Genomic DNA, 20143 nt, shown 5'->3' on the forward strand with positions numbered 1-20143 from the left:
GCGTTCATCCGTGGTGTCCCATTTCCAGCATCCCTTTCTAAACACCAAAGAAACAAGCATTCAGGACCTTGTAAGGTTGGGTTCCAAGTAAAGAAGAATCACCTACGGTTTGGGCATCTTCTGATTGCATAGTCAAAAAGCACTCAAAACCTGACTTTCAGGAGTTTCAATCCAATACTAATTCTCAGTTCTTGGAGCTGAAGCAGTTCCTGAGACTAAGTCAGGGAGCAAATCCCTGCTGCTGATGAAGTTCCCTCCCCAAGGACCTCACATAATCAGACCTAACCGCCCAAGCCCTAACAGCTTATTTTGGACGGAGCAAAGGGAGCAGGCATGTTTTCCGTCACAGCACTTGCCAGGAGACAATGGAAAACTACCTCCAAACAAACCATGACTGGGGATCACGCTGGGAAACTGCCAAGGATGAGCCTTGCCAGGCAAGGGGAGAAATGACTGCCATTTCTGCTGAGTGCACTGTATCTGGGCTCAAGTGAGTTAACCTGAATGACTGCCAGAAGGCTCGGGCAAGGAGCCAACCCGGAGCCCTGTGCACCACAGCTGATAACAGTACAGCTTGTGAGAAAATGGGGGAAAAGGCAGTGGTTTTGGCAACCACCGTGTTTTACAGTAGCATTAAATAATGCACTTGTGAAGGAGATCAGGGTCCTTGCAGAGCACAAAGGATAACACAAGGTGGGAGAGGAACCACTTCAACACACATCCCCATTCCTTCCTTTGCAGCCCACTGTCCCACCAGCCAGCTCACCTCCGTTCAAAAGAACTGGGAGTTTTTCTCCATGGAGGACTAAATCCAGTGCTTAAAACCTCCCGACGAGGGAGGATCAGCTTGACCTGGTGGGTGGACATCTCAAAGGCTTTTGAAAAACAAACAGCTTGACTTGTGGGGCTGGAGAATGAGAGGTAAGGACTGAATAGGGATCCATGAAACAAAGGCAAGGCAGAAATCAAGGAGGCAGATGACATGTCAGAAGAGTGGATTGCAATGGGAATTACTGCTGAGGGATAGGTGTACGGGAGCAGGCGCGGATGCTGGGGTACCCTCACATGGGCTGCACAGGAACCACCAGCCAGCAAGGAGGAATACAAGGATGGGGAAGAAATAAATAAAAAAGGACCAGCAATCCTCTTTCACTGAGACGGACGTGGTTTAGTGGGCATGGTGGTGTTGGGTTGATGATCTTACAGGTCTTTTCCAACCTTCGTGATTCTGTGATGAGGTCTGCACCGAGCTCAGGGCCGTGCTGGCAGAACGGGGCAGAGCGGCCACAGAGAAGGGGAGGACATGCTGGGCACCGGGAGCCAGGGCATCAGTGGGGGAAAAAAGACCACTTCATCTGGTTGTGGGGAAGCCAGAAGACAACTATCCCGCTGACAGCTCTTTCCTGCCCCAGGAGCAAGGCCATTGCAGGGCAGAGGCAGTGGGCACTACCCAAGAAAAACTGTATTCTACCTGTGATAAGCACATCTTTACAAGCAAAACCTGCCCTTGGCTCAAGGAGAAAGCTGCTTATGCTATAACATCCCATGACCAATTGGGGGAGGGACAGAACAGAATAAATTATTTGATTGTGAAATGTTCCCTCTTGATTTCCAAAACAAGCAGCACTTTCCCTCCAAACACAAAGCCAACATAATTGTTTCTCTACTGAGGTCAACAGACCTACTCACCACTCTTCTCTTGCAAAGTAATAACCTTGTTGTTCTTTTTTTATCCATTTCCCCTACCTTACTGGTAAAATCAACTGCAGACTCCTTTTGTTTCTTTACTACCTTGATCTAATCCCTCCCCACAGCAGCCATCCGGGAGGCTGGCTGCCGAGGAGGCACAGCCAGCCCCAAAGCTCCAGAGCACCCAGCATCAGCTTCCCTGCCTACACCACGTTATCCCGCCAGCCCATGGTTAAGACTAGCTGGGACGAGTTCGCATGCTGCTGTGCTCCTGAGAAGCGAGCTTGGCCTCTCCTGTCATCAGCTTTTTTTCCCCCCCCTTCTCCCCTTTGCTCGGTGAGGATTATCTTTTCCAAAGGCACCAGCCCATGGGATGATGCCCAAGTCCTTGTGACAGTACTTGCTGCAGAGCTTCCCGTCTCCCGCATCAGCACTTTTCCGGCTGCAGAAAGAAGGTACCGTAGCACTCGCTGCACAAGAGCCGGGAGGACAGCTTGTCCCAGTGCGTTAGCATGAGAAATTATGTTGAGGCTGCTGCTACCCATTTTGTATGGCTTATTAACAGAGGATTTTAAAAACACTGCTTCTGGCTGCAGAATCACCCAGGCTGGCCCCTCTCCAAAACCCTCCTGGCCTTGCTGGGTGTTCGGTGGGACATCCCAGACCATCTACTGCCCAAAGCTGATACCATCACACTGTCTGCCATGGCCCAAGGGGGAATGAGCTACCTGTAGCAAGGAGTCACTTCAGCTCCTGGGTACAGGGAGGACAGGGCAGAAGGCATCTCCACACCTTTCCCGTCAAACTTTTTTCCAGCATGGGTAGCCACTTAAAGCCCCAGGGTCCTCACACAGAGATGTCAAAGGGTCACAAAAGGAACCTGCTGCTGCTGAATTCGGTGCAAACAGTGTCCTGGAAAGTTACAGAGCCACCCTGCCTCAACCATGAAGGCAAAGCTGCTTCCCAGAGGAACCCAAGACTTGGAAAGTTAAACTGGGTTTTGAGAGCAGAGGAGGCACGGTCATAGGTGGCCAGCAGGTCGAGGGAGGTGATTCTGCCCCTCGGCTCTGGTGAGACCCCCCTGCAGCACTGGGTCCAGCTCTGGGGTCCTCAGCACAACAAGGACATGGACCTTTTGGAGCGGGTCCAGAGGAGGCCATGAAGATCATCAGAGGGCTGGAGCACCTCTCCCATGAGGACAGGCTGGGAGAGTTGGGGTTGGTCAGGCTGCAGAAGAGAAGGCTCTGGGGAGACCTTCCAGGACTTAAAGGGGCTTATAAGAAAGATGGGGACAGACTTTTCAGCAGGGCCTGTTGCGACAGGACAAGGGGCAATGGTCTTAAACTAAAAGACAGCAGATTCAGACTAGATAGAAGGAAGAACTTTTTTACTATGAGCATGGTGAGACACTGGCACAGGTTGCCCAGAGAGGTGGTAAATGCCCCATCCCTGGAAACGTTCCCAGCCTGATCTAGTTGAAGATGTCCCTGCTCGCTGCAGGGGGGTTGGACTAGATGAGCTTTAAAAGGTCCCTTCCAACCCAAACCATTCTATGAGTTCCTCTCGTGGACAATTACACTTTCCTGGCTGCTGCAATTGCAAGGGTCAAACTGGAGTCAAGGTGAAAAAGCCTTGGCTCTTAGTGGGGGGGTGCTAGGATCTGAGCCAAGACTAAGAGCTTAGACAACCCCTTTTTTCTCTGCTCCATCATAAAACGAGGTAGGGGGGAGATGATTACCCAGAGAGAGCTACAGATGTGCCCACCAAGCTCCTATAATTCTTCTCACCTGATAGTCAAGGTCACAGGCTCAGGCGATCCATTCACACTGAAACTGAACTCTTCAGTGAACTGCCCCAGGATGGTGGAACTGAAGGAGATCCGGATGACCTGGAGCCCATCCGGCAAAATGGTGCCCTCCTGGGGGAGAAAGGTGAAGCAGGAGCCCAGAGCTGTAGCTGGAGGGATCAAGTTGAAGGAAGCATTGATGGCTCCTCTGTTAAACAGGACCGCCTGCAGCAGCAAGAAAGCAAAATGGAAATACATAAGGAATCTTCCTTTCTTACACAAGGCTGATTTGTTTCCCGTTAAACAATTAACATCTGTAAAAGGCAGAAGATGCCATGTGCTGCTGCTTGCCAGAAGCCAAAGAAAATGCAACAGGACAAGTTCTGCCTTTGGTTTTTTTCATGCAACGCAGTGATAACTTCATCTAAACAGAGTCACGCTGCGTTTATTCCACTGACACAGAGCAGTCCACTTTGACTTGGAGTGCTCAGCATCACCAAGTTGATTCAGACCCATCCCTAAGAGCAGCGAAGGGCGGTTGCAGCATTACTAGTGGATCATCACACAACTGCTTCTGCTCCAGATGAGCCCGGTCCTGCCACGGGCAGAACACGTTCAGCTTCCATTGCAGCCAACAAGTTTATTGCATGTAGAAGACACCTCAGACCAGCACTATAACCAACTAAGTGCTCCCCAACTCTGCTACAGCAGAGAATTTAGGGTTCAATTTAGGTTTCTTTTATTTTTTCTCTAATGCGATTCTTTCTTAATCTTTGCTCAAACAGACATGTCAGGAAAGGAGGAGCGTGAGGTGCATAGCAGCTCCATCTATTCCAAAGAATTTCTCTTTCCTAATTATTCACAGCCACCACCTAAGATTTTACCATTATTAGAATAAACTGCAAATTTAGAATCAAGCTGTATTTTGTTGAATACTCGATCTACTGCCTCTAACAAGTGACACAATCCCACAGCGTTTGTTGAGATTCAGCTCTTTTCATGTTGGGCAAGAAACGCCCGCATCTGCCTGTGAGTACCAGCATGCTGTCAGTCACCTACAAACCTACCCAAAGCAAAGCTGTAGTGTTTCTGATTGCTGCAGGGTGAAATCCTGCCATTTCCATGGACTTAGCTATCTGCTTTGAATGTCTTTTCCCTAATTTTTGTCCTTGCAAAACCTGTCAGAAAAACTGAGACAGAAGCATAGAAACATCCCTTGTCTTTCCATTTTGCAGCTGCTCTTGAAAATATGCATGTATTCAAACTCCACAATGGTGACTTGAAAACTACTCTCTCCTCTCATGTGTTCTACACCTTAGTTACAAATTGCACTTAGGGAGCCTACGCTGAGCTGGGGTTTACCTCCAGTCTAGCTGCTTAGGAAAGCACTAACAGCATCATCTACTTATTCACATTTTCTCAAGTAATGAAAATCATAAATTGATAGAGAGAGAATCAATAAAGTAGCAGCATTAAAAATGCACAGAGAGCACAAAATTTTGGCAAGAAAACACCTTAATGTGTCCTTCCCTGCCATAGTCAAGGTTTTGAAAGTGTCTGGCATGATGTATTGCCTCATTTTCTACCTCTTTCGCTTGCGCTTTTTTTTTTGCGGAAGACTTGACACCATTGGGGGGAGGCAAATATATAGAAAGTGCCTTTGCTTTATTTCCAGAAATGCTTTGCTCTTTATAGAGCCAGAGATGCACCAAGTCTGAAGTGTGGTGAGGCACTGGTCGGCGAGGGGAAGCACTCCCAATTTCTTTGCTGGGGACAGCTCTGAGCCAGGAGGCTGCACGGCTTCCCTCCGACTCCCAGGAATCGGTAGGATGCACTTAACTGAAAACTCTTTGCAAGGGACTTGAGTTCAAACACAGTAACTTTGTTCCAGCTGCTTTTTAAGAGCCAGAGTACAAAGGTCCTTTGCATCTAGGGCTGAAACAAAAGCCTCTGGATACTTATCTTTTTGACCCAGTGCTGCTTTCATGTGTCAAGGGGCTTTTTTGCATGAAGCCTCCCAGCTGACCTCAAATGGAGGTTGCCAAAAAGCAGGCATTAGGGCTTCCTAAACATATATACCTTTCTGACCCCATCAAAAGTATCCAGATTGTGTGAAACCCCCCAAATTTGGCTATTATGTATGTCAAATATTCCCTGCTCACAACTGCCCGAGTTGCCAGGAATCCCCCAGGTCCACAAGGCTCAGCGTTGCCCCGGGAGCCATGAGGATCCAGCCCAGCCCCTGCGAACCCCTCCTGCTCACCTCATAGCTGTGGGCTGATCCAATGAAAACCTTCCCGATGTCCAGCTGGTCAAAGTTGAAGCGGAGCCGGGGCCCTATGCCTTCCCCCTTGATGCGCAGGGGCAGCCTGGTCTCTCGGCCTGGGGAGAGATTGCCGTTTCAGTACAGTAATTCCCTCTGTTGTCCTGGATTTTCCAGCCTGCCTCAATGCTAGTCCCTGACTCCGGGATGGATGGGACCTGCTCTAGATGCTCTAGGAGAGGATACAGGACCTTTCTCGGCCCTCAGGAGATATGCCCTTGGGCTGGTTTCTAATTGCACACCAACCCCTTGGGCTGGTTTCTAATTTAGCGAACAATTTGCACCCTGAAAAAGCAATGCCGAGTTTAGAACATGATCTCTGAATTTTTTCCCCACGCGCTTAGACGAGCTCTGAAATCCATTCAGTGAAGGCACAAAGCTCACGAAACAGAACTGAAGATAAAAATACGCCATCTATACTGGAGACGACAGCACAAGAGCCGAGAAGTACGAGCCTAAGCAAGGCGAAGCTCCCTGCTAAGGGCCATACACACATCCGAGTGCTGCCTCGAGCAAGCAGAGCATCTCAGCCACCGCCTGTGCCCAACATACAGCTCCGTACCTGGGAGCGAGCCCCAAGTCTCACCTCCTGCAGCAGCGCCTAAATAACACAGGGCTTTATGATCTCCAGAGAGGAGAAACACTCACCTATTCCCACCACGACACCAGAGCTCAGCTTCGTAAAGACACCTTAGCTGAAGCACGCTGAGCAGTTATGGAAAACCAACCTCCTCACTACTGAGATGAAATAAGCCATAAACATACCGCGAATACACACATCCCTTGCTGCAAAGGTAACTGAGACCGCAAGGCTCATAGCTAAACTCTAAGGTGTTCGTTCTCATCCATAAGTCTGCTAAGCCGACAGAGTGCAGGGTCTTCCAGTCTGAAGGCTCTTCTGAACCACCGGAGCAGCCCAAAGTGCCTGAATCCTAGCTGGAATTTCAGGTTGGGTCTCCCTGCCTTCCCATTCTACTCTGCATGGAAAGCGAGTAGCACAAGGAGGAAGAGAGTGCCCCAGAAGTTGTGTACAACCCTCACTGTAGCTTTTGTGCAAAAATATTCCTCTTGCCTTCAAGTTCCCCTTGCGCAATGCTCACTGCTTAGTAAAGAGTAGGGATTGAAGGTTGCTTTTAGGAAAAAAGTCTTCTGCAGAGCTATTCGAGAACATCCAAAATGACTTTTTATTGGAAAGAGCAGCCCAGGTGTGGCAACACAGCAACTAGATCACAACTTGAAAAAACCCTCCTGGAACAGCCTTTTCAACGATTACTGACTTTTTGATCTCGCAACCATGGGATGAGGATGTTTGATAATGTCCAAAGCCAGAAAGGAAGAGCTAGGAAGCTTTTGTTCAATTCAACATTTTTAGCATGCATCCAGCCAAAGCCCAGCTGACACCAATGATGAGAGTTACGTTCCACAGCTCCGGTGTTAACAGAGGGCTGTGTATTTCTATTTCTCAGACACCGTAAAAGAGGCAGTGTTGGGTGCTCACTGTCAGAAGAATTCTCCATCTTGCATCACGTGTGGCTTCATTTTAAAAACTCTAGGTCTGAGCCATGAAAGCTCTTGGGAAATGGCAAAGATTGCCAAGTGACAAGCTTTCGTCCATGACCTTGCTGAGACACACGTCCCATGGCCACTGTGATGGAAAAATCAGTGGCAGTTCTTCCCCTTGTGCAGTAGGTCCTCATCCTCTCCTGAAGGTCCAGAGAAACCATCCTTTCTTCTACCCCTACACTGAACTTGAAACTCTAGGAAATCCCTGAAATCTTGCTCTTCCTCTGTCCAGGTGAACCTCAGAGTGGGCTTTTCCCAAAGGAGGAGCAGCAAACTAAACGACAGGCAGCATTCAGCAGAGCTGAGAGGAAGAAAGACGAGAGTACATCCTCCTCTTTGCTAGCAGCTGGGGCTTTCAGGAGCATCCAGCCTTTGCCCAAGGCCTGGGTACAGCTGGCCTGTGGCCCTGTGATGCTCCCACCATGACGTCTCCCAGAGCACGCAGACCAAGGGCATGGAGGAGCTACAGCCTCCTCATCCTCAATCCCAAATCCACACCTGGTACGAGAATTTGGATCTCAGGAGGAATAATACCTTGGCACGTCATGCAGGGTGTACAATTTGGCACTGCTGCCTTGCTTTCAAATCAAGAGGGGCGCAGGTGGCCCAACAGCACAGCACTTGGTTGCCAAAGTCCTTAACTTCTGATGCTTTCTGACACTCAGTTTCTTGTTCACAGAACGTCCCCGTGTTTTGTGACTGTTTTTGAACATGATTCTCATCTGACCACGTCAATAAACAGTTTCACATGATGCAGGACAGATCTCTCACAAGGTAAGGGAGTGATTGTCATTTGGGATTTTGCTTCTCCCTGCAAGAGTGGCTCAGAAAGGGGTTTTGCAAGCTGCAACCTAATACAGTTCTGTGTGCAGACAAACCTAAAAATGAATTTTAGGTGTCTCAGCCCCCCACCATATGCTTCCTTCCAGCACTCACGAGCTCCAGCTTTGTTTGCATGAATAACTAAGAAAGTTCATTTTGAGCTTAAATATTTGCCAAGAGCACATTTCAAACCACTTCTTAACTGCCAGCTTTGCAAGTTGCCCAGTGCTGATTAGTTCTGTAAATCCCCTGATCCAGAAGCATCTGCTAAGCAATTTATGGAGGCACCTGCAAAAAAGTGGAGGCCAGCAAAGCCCCTTTCCAGTGGGGCGTGAGATCCAGCTGCACTGGGGCAAAGCTTCCAAATATTCCCCGCGAGGGGCAGGCACGCCATCTGCACAGCACGCTCCAAAGGGATGTGTGACTGGCACGCCGATGTACGAGGAAGGCAGTCATGCTTCTCAGAGGAACCAAGAAGCAAGATTAATTGACTCCCTAGTTAAAGATCGTTGTTTTCCTCTTTAAAGTCTTTTCGCACCCAGGGACCTTGACTCTGGCACAGCTTCCATCCTGACGACACAGTGGAGCAGCTCTGTTTTGTCACGGATGGGGTGTAGGTGCATCATTTAAATGACCTCCTCGACATCCTTTTCCAAGGAGCCAGTGGAAGAGTTAAGCTCTCCAGAGGGCCCATCAGGGTCTTTCAAAAGCAGGATCCTCTTTCTAAACACACATCATTTGCCCAGCTCCGTTTCCTGTAACTCCCAGACCAGCTCAAGGCTTGCAGGCAAGTAGTTTTCCCATTTCTCTGCAACGAAAAAGCTCTCCTGGCACAACCCCTGGAGATCCCTGCAGCAAAGAGATAGACAGCCCCCCATCACTACAGCAAGAATCCCAGAGCTATGAGCATAGCACTGAGCAAGGAATCCCTTGGGAGCAACTTCTTAAATCAATCCTTGCCTTCCACAGCTCTAACAACTGCAGCTGGTGGGCAGGAAGACAGTTTGCTAACACAAGCCCTCTGTAATTACTGTAGGTGGCATTTGCCAAGTAAACTCTGCGCAATTACTGTGTAAATAAAAAGCTGCTTCATGACATTTGTGTCTGTCAGCTTGGAGCGGTAAGGAAAGCAACAAAGCAGCTGGGTTAGTGATTTCAGCACCCTCCAAAACGGGAGCCTGGGTGCTGGAGGGCCACGGGTCTCGCACCTCTTCCATGGGGAAAACCATCATGTTCCCTGGAGGGAAATCTGACAGCGATGTCTCACTCAAAAAACACCTTAAGCAGCACCGTGCAGAGACGCAGAGGAAGGACAAGGTAACCCGAACCACGCAGCCTGCTGCAAGCATTCCCTGCCCCGTGCTAGCACAGCAAAGGGATCACCTCTGAAGGGCAAAGATGGTATAACTCGGGTGGGTCAACAATAACTGCTCCCAGAAGAAGACCTGACAGCACTTCTGTAAGACAGGATGAGCAGAAAGCTTGTCTAGCAGACTGCTCGGACTCCAATTTCCAGGGAAGGCATTCACTCTGCTGAGTACAGCAAGGCCTGTGCAACGCTACCCGTATGCACCATAGACTCCGAGCCACAAGGTGACAAATCCCAGGCAGGGAGAGAAGCGTGGACTAGCCAGAAGCGGTCCTTTCGCAGACACCCCGCGCTCAGCAGGGCTCAGTCACCTGAGGCCTGGCAGCATCTGAGGAGCGGGAGGTGATCCAGGGTCTGGGAGCACATTTGTAACTCAGCTCCTGCTGCCTCAGGAGTCTGATGATGCATCCATGTAATAAAGACTCATCCGGGAAGGAAATGGTCTATAGGGGCTTAGTGCTCGTCCACAAAAGCTGTTCTGCTGTGTCCTTCTTTGGCATTCCCAGGCACCTCACAGCAGAGGAAACGCTGGCAAACCCATGGCATGAAAGCTTATCCCTTCACTGCTTTGGTTGTCTGGGATCAGTGATCCAAGCTCATAGCCAGACATCCCGAGGGCTGGCCGCGGATAGGAGACCACCTGGAAACCGCAGGGACAGCGGGCATGTGCCAACCCTGCCTTGCTGACCACCCACCCTTCCCAGCAACTACACGAGAACCGAAGGGGCTGGAAGACTATTTGTGCCTCGCCTCCACCATGGGTAACAGAAGCAGGAGAAAGGAGCTGTACCTGAGATGTCACAGTAGACCATCTGTTGATAGACTCTGGCTTCACGGGGTTTAAAGACCACCTTGATTTCAGCCGAAGAATTTGGCCAGACATCTCCCTCCTAAAACAGAAGCAGACAGCAAACCATTTATCTTCCAACGTTACATGTCTTGTTTTCAAGCCCAGCCCTGTAGCCTATATTTAGAGCATCAGTGAGGAGCAAGGAGCAAGCAACACTTGTCAACAAAATTTATAAGAGAGTTTGGAAGCAGCTGCAAAAGACTAAGCCCCTTACCTTTACTGGCACCTGGTAGAAGCATTTTGTTAAATTAGGGCTACAACAAAGCAACCAAACTGGCAATCAAACTCCAGCGAATCAAGCAGGATTTCTTCAAAGGTGCTAGCCAGACTACGGAAAAAGGACCTCTCTCCTGCAGACCTTCCCGTATATCCCTGTACCACTATGGCTACGTGAACACTTCTGCTCAGATCAGAAGAGATTTAGCAAATCAAATGGATTTTTCCATTCTTAGTTATGAAGGTTCTGCCTCTTCTCCCCTTCACCCCTACATGTATTTAAATATATAACGTACTCCGGTGAGTTGGGGCGCTCAGCAGAACAAGCCCTCCCACCTGGGGATCAACGAAGAACAGACTCCTTGTCGATAGCTGCTTCTGCCCCGTGCCGTGAGCAGTCAGCCAGCACGTAGGTTACAAAAGATCTGAGAATGAAATTGAGAGTTGGATGTGACCTGATTACCTCTGCAAGGTGCATGCGCTCTTGGTTCCCTGAACACAGGCTCCAACAATAAGAGATGGGATTTGCTTATAGCTCCACACCTCTTTCAACCAAAAATCAAACAGTTCTTTCCCTTGTCATGCTCAGAGATTGAAGTCTGGGCCATGCCACCAGTGCTTCTGCAAGAGTCTGCCGCTTCCTTGGGGTCTTCTCGCTCTACTTCACCCCCAAAGAGTCCTGGCACTGGTGCCCAGTCCCAGGGAGCCCTGTCGCTCATTTTTGGAGGCATCCCTGGTTTGTGAAGGCTCTCACTCACTTCTTGCAACTGCTTTAAACAAAGGCACCACTTACATCCCCTCAACTCCTACCATTACAAGCATCTCTTCGTGCATTTGTTGACGTAAATATAAGCACATCTGACAGCTGTAATAATACTCTACAAGGAATGAAAAAAATAGCTATAGAAGAAGACAAAAAGAACAGAGTTCTTTTTCTATCAGTAAAGTGAGGCTTTGATTCTGCTTGCTGCTGGGGACCCTCAATACAGAAGAGTCGTGAACCGACTGGAGCCTCCGGCGCTCCTGCGGCATAAATATTCAATAACTATAATACTTCCCATTGACTTAGCACTTATAGCTCAAAGGACAGTCCACACAAAAATTAAAGGGCTGTGACATGGTGAGTTATTGGGCTGCAGCTGCAAATAATTCCCTAATGCACAGCCTGCTCGGAGTCAACAGAACAGAGGGAAGAACAGGCAGCGAGAACAGTTGCGAACACCAACCACCCATCACCACCACAATAATAAGAAAAGGGAAGTCTGAAAGCATAAAGTCACTTGGATTCCTCTCAAAACCTAGAGCAAACACATTTGCCAGACCAAATGTACTTCGTGTTTCCCCCCAGCAAGCGACTGGATGAAGATGAAGCCGCCTTCTATGACGACACGCTTGCTTGAGGAAGCAAGCTGGGGACATCAGCCTGCAACCCACAGTCAGCGTGCCAGGTATCAGAGCCTTTGGGTCCCACAGGGATGCTGCATGGACTGAGCACCCACAGAATTATCTCAGATTTGCAGGAATAAAAGCATTCCGGGTGCTCCATACAACAGAAGCTCTGCTACGTCTGGAGCTTGCCTAAGCTGAGGCACTGAGAAAAACCACTCCGATGATAGATTTCCCTGGCTTGGCTAATTAGAATTGAGTAACTCGGCAGTGCGCATCACCCAGCAGCTCCCTGTGTGTTCAACAGACTGAATTCAGTGGTCTCACCCTGGGCAGAGCATCCCTGGGGAGGGGGGATGCACTAGGCAGCTGCTGGCATTTGCTTCAAGCCCAACGCCTGTAGTTGAACACAGATCTCAGCTCACCGGCGTTCTACGCTTCTCCTTAAAGGGTGCTGCACGGGCTGAGCTGCCCAGCGGCACCGTCTGATCCTCCAGCTGCTGTGATCCTCTGCCCAGAGAGCTGCAGAGAGCCCTCATTCCTGCACAGCAAACGGTGCCTTGCCAGCACCATCAGCTATGCAAACACTCGCTGCTGCTACGCTGAAGCAGTGGTGATCTTTGACGTCTTCATCTTAGAGAGGGGCAGAAAGCAGGGGAGGATAGCACATCCTGAGCCTTAAAACCAAAACACAGGCATGCACTAAAAGAGGACTTCAGCAAGGAGTGGGAGTGAAGAGAGCCCAATTTCAGAACAACCACCCAGATCACACCAAGGGGAAGTCTCCATTTGCTCCACAGAGCCCCACGGGCCAGACAGCAAAGCCGGGAGAAGGTATTGGAATGAGACAGGACAGAACCAGAGAGGCTGAGGGTGAAAACTGATGCCAGGATTTGACTGGAGGTCTGCAATCAGGCTTACGAGGGCTGTGCACAGCCAGACTACCAGGGGCACGCAGCTTAGAGTTTGCGCTGGCTGTCAGACGGACGATGCCTACCATAAACTGAGCATCCCATTTGCTGGGATGGTGTTACTGCTTTCAAGACTTTGGGACCTATCTGAAAAAGCAGAGTGAGATTTATACCATGTCACCATTTAGTGCGATACTGGCTGCTCTGAAGCAGGAGTTCATACGAACAGGTTCCATAGAGCCAAATCATTCCTGGGAAACTCGGACAGCATCCTTCCCTCCACCGAGGCCAGGAAACAAACTTCTCTGAGCCTAACGCAGCAGTATCAGTCTTTCACGTCAACGATCTGACAAAGTACTCTTTTGCTGCTGGCTTCTGCTGGATCGCAAGCTGATGGTACTCGCTGGTCTATTTTATGTGCCGCAATCAGATATATTGGCCCTGCGGACACTTCAGGCCAGTTTGGTTATTACTCAGAGGTTGACAGAGGCAATACATCTCCCATTAATACAATTCACAAGCAAAAGTGAAGCTAAGCAGGAAAGGCAGAGAATTCAAAAGAACCATTGGCCTGATGAATATGTATCTGCTAACAACGGGCACTTTTCTAGCTGAGCGAGTTTAGCTGACTTTGGGATTTGATGAATTCCAATGCCGGCACATCTGTGACAGAAATATAACCGACACGCTGATCTTACCCCATTGTTTTGGAGCACAGTAACAGCAATATATCACGGAGGCAGCGATAGGGACAGAGTTGACAGGGCGGGGGACCTAGGAAGGCGGTGCAGAGCCAGAAGGCAGGGACAGGAGTGGGAGACGGTTCAGAAGCAGCCTGTGCTCGATGCTCACGACAGCTCTGCCTTGCTACGAGCTGCACCAACATCACCTGTCCGGCTCTGGTCACTGCCAGTTGAGCTTTGGGTGAACAGGACTAGGATGGCAAACTTACCTGTTCCCCTGCTAAGCTCTGGCAGTCAGACAGACAGATACTCTGCATGCCTGAGCCCCTAACGTGACTTGCACGGCAACAATCCCGACTGCAGCGGTGAACATGCACAGGGAGACATTGTGACTACAGCAGGGAGAAGGGAATAGAAAGAGAACTTCATAAAAAAATTCAGTAAATCTCACTCCCCCATTTTACAGCACACCGAAACGGAGGCACAGCAAGGCTTTCACTCACCGCAGAGTCCACCCAGGCTACTGCAGGACTTCCAATGCTCCTCTCAGGGCAGCGAAACCTTCCAGAAGCTCCCCTGGCAGGGCAGCACCGTTAGCCCCAGGCGCTCCACGGAGGTTCCAACATACAGAAGGAATAAGGGCTGAATCCTCAAGGCCTGAATGCCCTCAAGCGTTCAGGAGAGATGTGGGAGTATTCACACTATATAAACTTTCTATCTCTAACTTGGATCATCTACAGGGAGCCTCGGGCTACAAAGCCTACATCCCCTTGAGCGCAGAAGCTGAACTGCCCAGGTTCTCCACCACCCCGGGACACCGGAGGTTTGTGTCAAGGGCAGGCAACGGGGAAACCCCTCCTCCCCAGAGTAACACAAAAGCCTTTCATAGTCCTCACGCCACTCCGGTGGTGTACTAGCCCCAGGAGTGCACGACTACACGCTATTTCATAGTCCAGAGAGCAGCCTCTGCACATGCCCTGGGCTCTCTGCAGGCACTGAGCTCCATACCAAGGGCTGCCCCTCAGAGGAATCCCTTCGGGTCTTCGCGGCTTTGGATTAACCTGGTTTGGATAACAACGCCCACACTTAGCCTGTTCTCAGGGGGCACTGCCTCTTGCCACGAAACCGCCTTGTGCAATACCAAGTCCGCTTCAATAGCCTTTCTCTCTCTCTCCACCATAGGACCTGTCCCCACTGAACTCTTGCCCCCACCTAACCCCCATCCCCCTGCCCCCCGTAGCACACACATCTGTAACAGGCACCAGGTAGCTGGACGCTGGCAGAGCCAGCAGCGATACCCTGCCTCCCGCTGCGTGCCAGGCCTTGCACCCAGCAGGACATCTCAGATCAGCTCCTGCGGAGAAAACCATGCCCACCTCCATCTTTGCAGAAGGTACTTGGAAACCAGCTCGCAGATGAAGGCTGGCAGGGAGCTGGCTACCCCAGCCAGGACTCGCTGTCCAAGGCTCCCTCTGCTTACGGACAAGTGGGCACAGAAGGCAGGAGGGCGATATCGGGGCTTTGCAATCTGCTCCGGCTGCCTGCTGGTCTCCATGTGGGATATGAGACACTGGTCGGGACACAAAGCCCTAGTTGTCCTGGCCTCCTCCCATTCCTGCATCACCGTTGCTGTCGGAAGGGGAACCGGAGCTGGGTCAGTGCTGGCAGGGCATATATCCGACTCTGGAATTTGATCCTGGCCCAAGATAGCCCAAAGTGAACATCAAAATGGGGAACTGCCACTGCACCAAAAACCACAGCTTCAGCAAGAACCTGGGAGAACACTGCAAGTGCACATCCCCAAACAGCGAGGGAGTGGAAGTGAGTCCCTGCAGGCGTTACTTGGAGTGCCCGAGATCCTGGTGGGATGATTTGCTCAGTACCGCCAAGACCACAGTGATGGCTGCAATGCTGCCAGGATCTCTCTGTACACTGTATAATTAACCAGCGCGGGAGGGAGCCTAGAGCTTTGTGCCGATGTCATGTCTTCTTTTACAACCTAAACAGACAAACCCCCCTTGCCGGGGAAGATGCCTTGCCAAGCTCCAGGAAGCCGTTCAGTGGTGCACCAAGATCCTGACAAGGGACACATCTCCATACATCTGAGGGGCTGCTGGATCCCAAAGCACAGTCACATGAGACGCCTCTAAGGCACCAGGAGGAAACAAACCTCCGGACTAGCAATAAAACCCAGCCTTCTGTATGCATCAGCACAGCTCTCTGGAACGATCCTCATGCCGCATCATTACTGGAGCCTTGTGCTCATATCCCCGCTCCCAAGCAAACCTGCACCAGCAGTTAATAGATTCAGTCTCTTGGGCTCCCGATACGAAATCACCATTCGGCAGGATCCAATCTATTTGGGCGGAAACTTCTGGCAGTACGTCCACAGATAGCTTCCCTCTCCTGTCAGTGAAGCTATAAGCCAGATCGTTTGACTCCAAAGGTGGAGAGCAAGAAGAAATAATCAGTTACACTTTCTTCTACTATACCATAGCTAAAACAAAGTCTTTCAAGACATAACTAGTCTGGGAAATTTCTGTCATTTCTCCCTTCATTACTGCTGTATCTTAGACTATCAAACTAGAAAAATACTCTGAGTTATTTCTCCTGGGAAATTAAAATAGGCTGTTGAAGAGGTTCCTCACATTCCTGCTACCCCACAGGGAAGAAAAGAGCTGCTGGTTAAAAGGATATGCTTCATTACCCACCCTCGCAGGCTGCCGCTACATGCGTAAGAGCCTCGGGACGCCTCAGGAGCCAGCGGTCTGCCTGGGCTAGCGTGTTCTCTATAGGATGGCAGTTGAGTCAGAGAACGAAAAACTACCATGGATGCTAACCAGGACAGAAATAAAACATATAGTGCTGGGAACAGGATATTGCAACGCTTCTGGCTTCACGTCAGTCTCAGACAGGCTGCAACTGGCAGGTGGCAGAAAATACAGACAGTGGCTGTATGGTGATACAGCACAAAAACTCCAGCTGTCGTACCCTGGCTTTGCTACAGCGTAAAGCAACGTCACACGGGAGGGGAAAACACACCGTGACTCACAGCTCCAGAAGCGATCTCTATGCAAGAGCCCAACCGTAAATACTTGCAGAGCCTATTTTCCCCCCCTCAGGCCTAAATAATGAGAATCCGCTAGATACCCACCAGCCTGAACAAGAAAAAGCCTGTCTTGAACAGCTGGGGACGACCAACTGTTGCCAAATCCCCTACTTGCTTTTGCAGAGGGGGAAGGCGAGCCACCGAATGGAAATCGCTGCTCAAAGTGGACAGAAAACCAAAGACAGAGCTGGCAAGAGAAGTACCGAAATGCCACCCAAAGCGCACCCTGCTAGTTCAGGGCATTTAGGAGAAGGGCAGTGCCGAAGCAAACATCTGCCTCTTCCCATAAATAACTGAACCCCTGGAGATAGTGTCTTCTGCCAAAAACTGAAGTGCTCTGTAGTAACCTTTCATTTGGATGGGGACCAGCTTGGTTCCCCAGCTGAGGTGGAGATTTGCAGGAACAAACAACACAGTTACCTCCCAGCCCAGCCTCTGGATCAACAACACGAGCAGCTTCATAACCTGGACATCTCGAAGACCACCTCCCTCAGCTCAGAGCTAACCCATGGCACTGAGGAGTCACTACCAAGCAGTCACAGGACAGGTAGGACTTGTCAAGGTCAGCGCAATGGTAACAAATCCTTGCCCTCCCTTTCCTCTGGTTTCCATTTCCAAGGAGTCAGCACCCACGGGTCTGCAATGTGACTTACAGCTAAGCTGTGCTGCGGAGGGTGCAGCAAAAAGCAAGGACCTTCTCCTTTGGTAGCCACCTGGGCTTCTATCACAGCTGCTTCTGCTGACATAGCATGTGTATTTGCAAAAATAAATTAAACCAAATTCGAGATGCACTCAGAAAGTCAGAGTTGCATAACAGCTTGTTTCCCACAGGCTTGGACAGCTGCTCAAAATGTTCATGGTCACGTGGTAATTCCAAAATCACTGCCTCCTCTTTTTTGTTATTATTTTCACCAGCAAATTAACCCTATACAGACTGAAGTCACCTGCTGCAGCTTCTACAGATAGCAACACCTGGAAAAAACAGCAGCTAATGGTGCATTTACACAGCAAAGCTTCTGCACAAGCCCTGCAAAGCCACCCTGCCCAGAAAGCATTTCCCAGACCGCTGGCCCTCCATCAGCTTCCTAACCTCTGGAAGCAATTGCTTCCTCCAGTCACTTGTTACAAGGGTTTGATTATTTTTATAGGGTGCTCTCAGACATCACAGGTGATAGGTGGGAAGAAGAGAGCAGCCACTTTGGGCCAGAAGCTCTGTGAGGCAGCAAGGTCCCAGCTTTGGGGGGAGCTCTCCAGCACGTTTACACAGCAGTGCAGGAAGGGTGTCTGTCCAAGCTAAATGTTACAGGGCTGTCACTGGAGAGAAGGTTGTGGAAGTCAGTGGTGGTGGATTTGTAGATTCTACATTTGATAAAAAGGAGAAAATACTTGCTATCTTTTGAGGTAAAGACACCCAAATGTCAGGCGGGAGGGAGAAGACAGACATGAGCAAAACTCCGAGTGTGAAACTGATTGTTCCATAAATAATGGAAATAATGGAAATCAAAAGGTTGATAATGCTGGCCAAGACAGAAGGGGAGAGACCCATGTAGTAGCCCACTTATATTCAGCCCTGAAGCAAACTGTGTAACGTCACCATAGCCATTCAGGAGATGTTTCCACTCAAGACCTGAGGCCAGGCTACACTTCATGTCCATACATCACCACGTTGGGTACCAGCACGCAGTACTGTGGGCAGCCAGACTTCGGGACCTCACCGTACCTATGTAATGCATCAAGGGTGGGTCGAGCTAGTTCTGGAGACATATGCCAACTGTAACGAAGCAGGAGCCCTGGGACACGCTCCAAAACCAGCTCTAATGCACTGCAGGATGCCCTTCCTGCTCAGCTGATCAGCTCCCACCCTCCACAATACTCCTACAGCTCTCACTCTATCTCTTGGTCACACCATGCTGCTGCCAGCTACAGTGGTGTGAAACCGCAGCTGTGCTGACATTGCTGGCTCTACAGCCTTAGATGGGCTCTAGGAACAACCAAGAAGAGAACACAATCCCCTTCCTTGAAAGGAACCAAGAAATTATTTTCACCTATTTTAAAAAAAGAAGAGGTTGGGCTTCTTCTAGGGTTTACTCCACGATGAGAAGGGATTTTGCACTGCTCAGGCAGCAAGCATTCTTCGTCTCAGACCATGCAAATACTCAGAATCAGAGCTCTGGTTAATTGAAGGACATGGGGTTTTGCTTGCAGAAACAGAAAAGCAAAGAATGTTCTGTACTTATGTACAATACAACTCAAAAAGACCGTTTAAACCTGCCAGTCTTGTGTCCAGGCTCACAGATGATCCTGGATGGGAGATTCTGACATGGTGTAAGTCCAGGCTATACGAAGCGATTGGTATTGCCATGACTAAACTTGGGCTGAATTTGGCCTCCTTTCCACAGAGGACCATTTCATTCTTCAGGTCAATATGTGAACTGACAATGCTCTAATACCCTTTGTTACTCCCCATACAGTATGCGTAAAGGTGTGCCCTTACGTATAATAATCGATACCTCTGAACACTAAGAGCACTTATTTATAGCCCTTGCAGTAGCTCAGCTTCAGGCAGGCTCTCGCTGCCTGTCAGGAGCCCGCAGTTCAGAAGTGGTTTTTGTAACAAGCTCTCCCAGCCTCGCTAGAAACCTGATGTGTTCTCTCGGCACATCAAGGCAGCTGATGCAGGGATCTGCCAAGTGACCTCATTCAGGGAGGAGGAAGAGGAGGAGGAGGGGAGGTTCTCAGCTAACAGCTTACCGCTGGCTCAACGGTGAAGATATCATCGGAGAAAAGCATGGAGTCTCCTTGCACCTTTGCCCTCTGGTTCCGGAAGGTGCGGGAGAGAAGGGAAAGGCGTTCTCGGAGAGTGGGGTCCACCGTGCACTCCTTGAGGATGCAATCCGTCTTGTCCTCTTCCTGCCTCTGCAGCCTGCGACACAGCCTGCGGCCACGGGGAGAGACAAACCAAACAGATAATTCAATAAGCAACATATTTGCAGAGACTGCCGGGTAAGTGCAGGGGCAGCAACGCACTCAGGGAGGAACAGCAGCAGCTCAGCAAGGGGCTGACCCCGAGCCATGGGGTCCCAAATGGATCAGATGATCCCTTGTTGCTCGCTGGCGTGGCAGGTAGTTTTACTCCACACTCACAAGTTAAGAAGAGGTTTTGGAAAGCTAGCAGCCCTCAAGAGAGCCTCCCGGCTCAAAGGCGCTGCCGCAACTGATGGAGAATCCACCAACCTCAACCGCCTTTTCCAACCATAGAGCTGCTCAGAGGAGGCAGATAAAGATGAAGGAGCACCCGCTGCAGGGCTTCACCAGCAAGGGGAGAAGCAGCTGGGGTACAGCTGCAGGTTACCAGCATCACTCTTTTCCCTTCCTTTTTGGACCTGCGACGATAAGGAAACAATCTCTGCTCTCTGTTCCCTATACGGCCTTCCAC

At 50.0% G+C, this 20143-nt stretch overlaps 1 protein-coding gene across 1 annotated transcript in view; it reads right to left on the bottom strand.

Moving 5' to 3' along the window:
• The window catches only part of LOC132320046 (hydrocephalus-inducing protein homolog), a 144577-nt gene that overhangs the window by 89131 nt on the left and 35303 nt on the right, over positions 1-20143 (bottom strand). Inside the window, exons 8-11 of the mRNA XM_059832149.1 lie at positions 19459-19642; positions 10343-10442; positions 5739-5857; positions 3477-3700 (exon numbers count right to left, since the gene is read on the bottom strand). Coding sequence (XP_059688132.1) covers positions 3477-3700; positions 5739-5857; positions 10343-10442; positions 19459-19642 — 627 coding nt within the window. The remainder of the gene's footprint in view (positions 1-3476; positions 3701-5738; positions 5858-10342; positions 10443-19458; positions 19643-20143) is intronic.

Source organism: Gavia stellata, chromosome 33 (genome assembly GCF_030936135.1).
Source record: "Gavia stellata isolate bGavSte3 chromosome 33, bGavSte3.hap2, whole genome shotgun sequence".
Taxonomy (NCBI): Eukaryota; Metazoa; Chordata; class Aves; order Gaviiformes; family Gaviidae; genus Gavia; species Gavia stellata.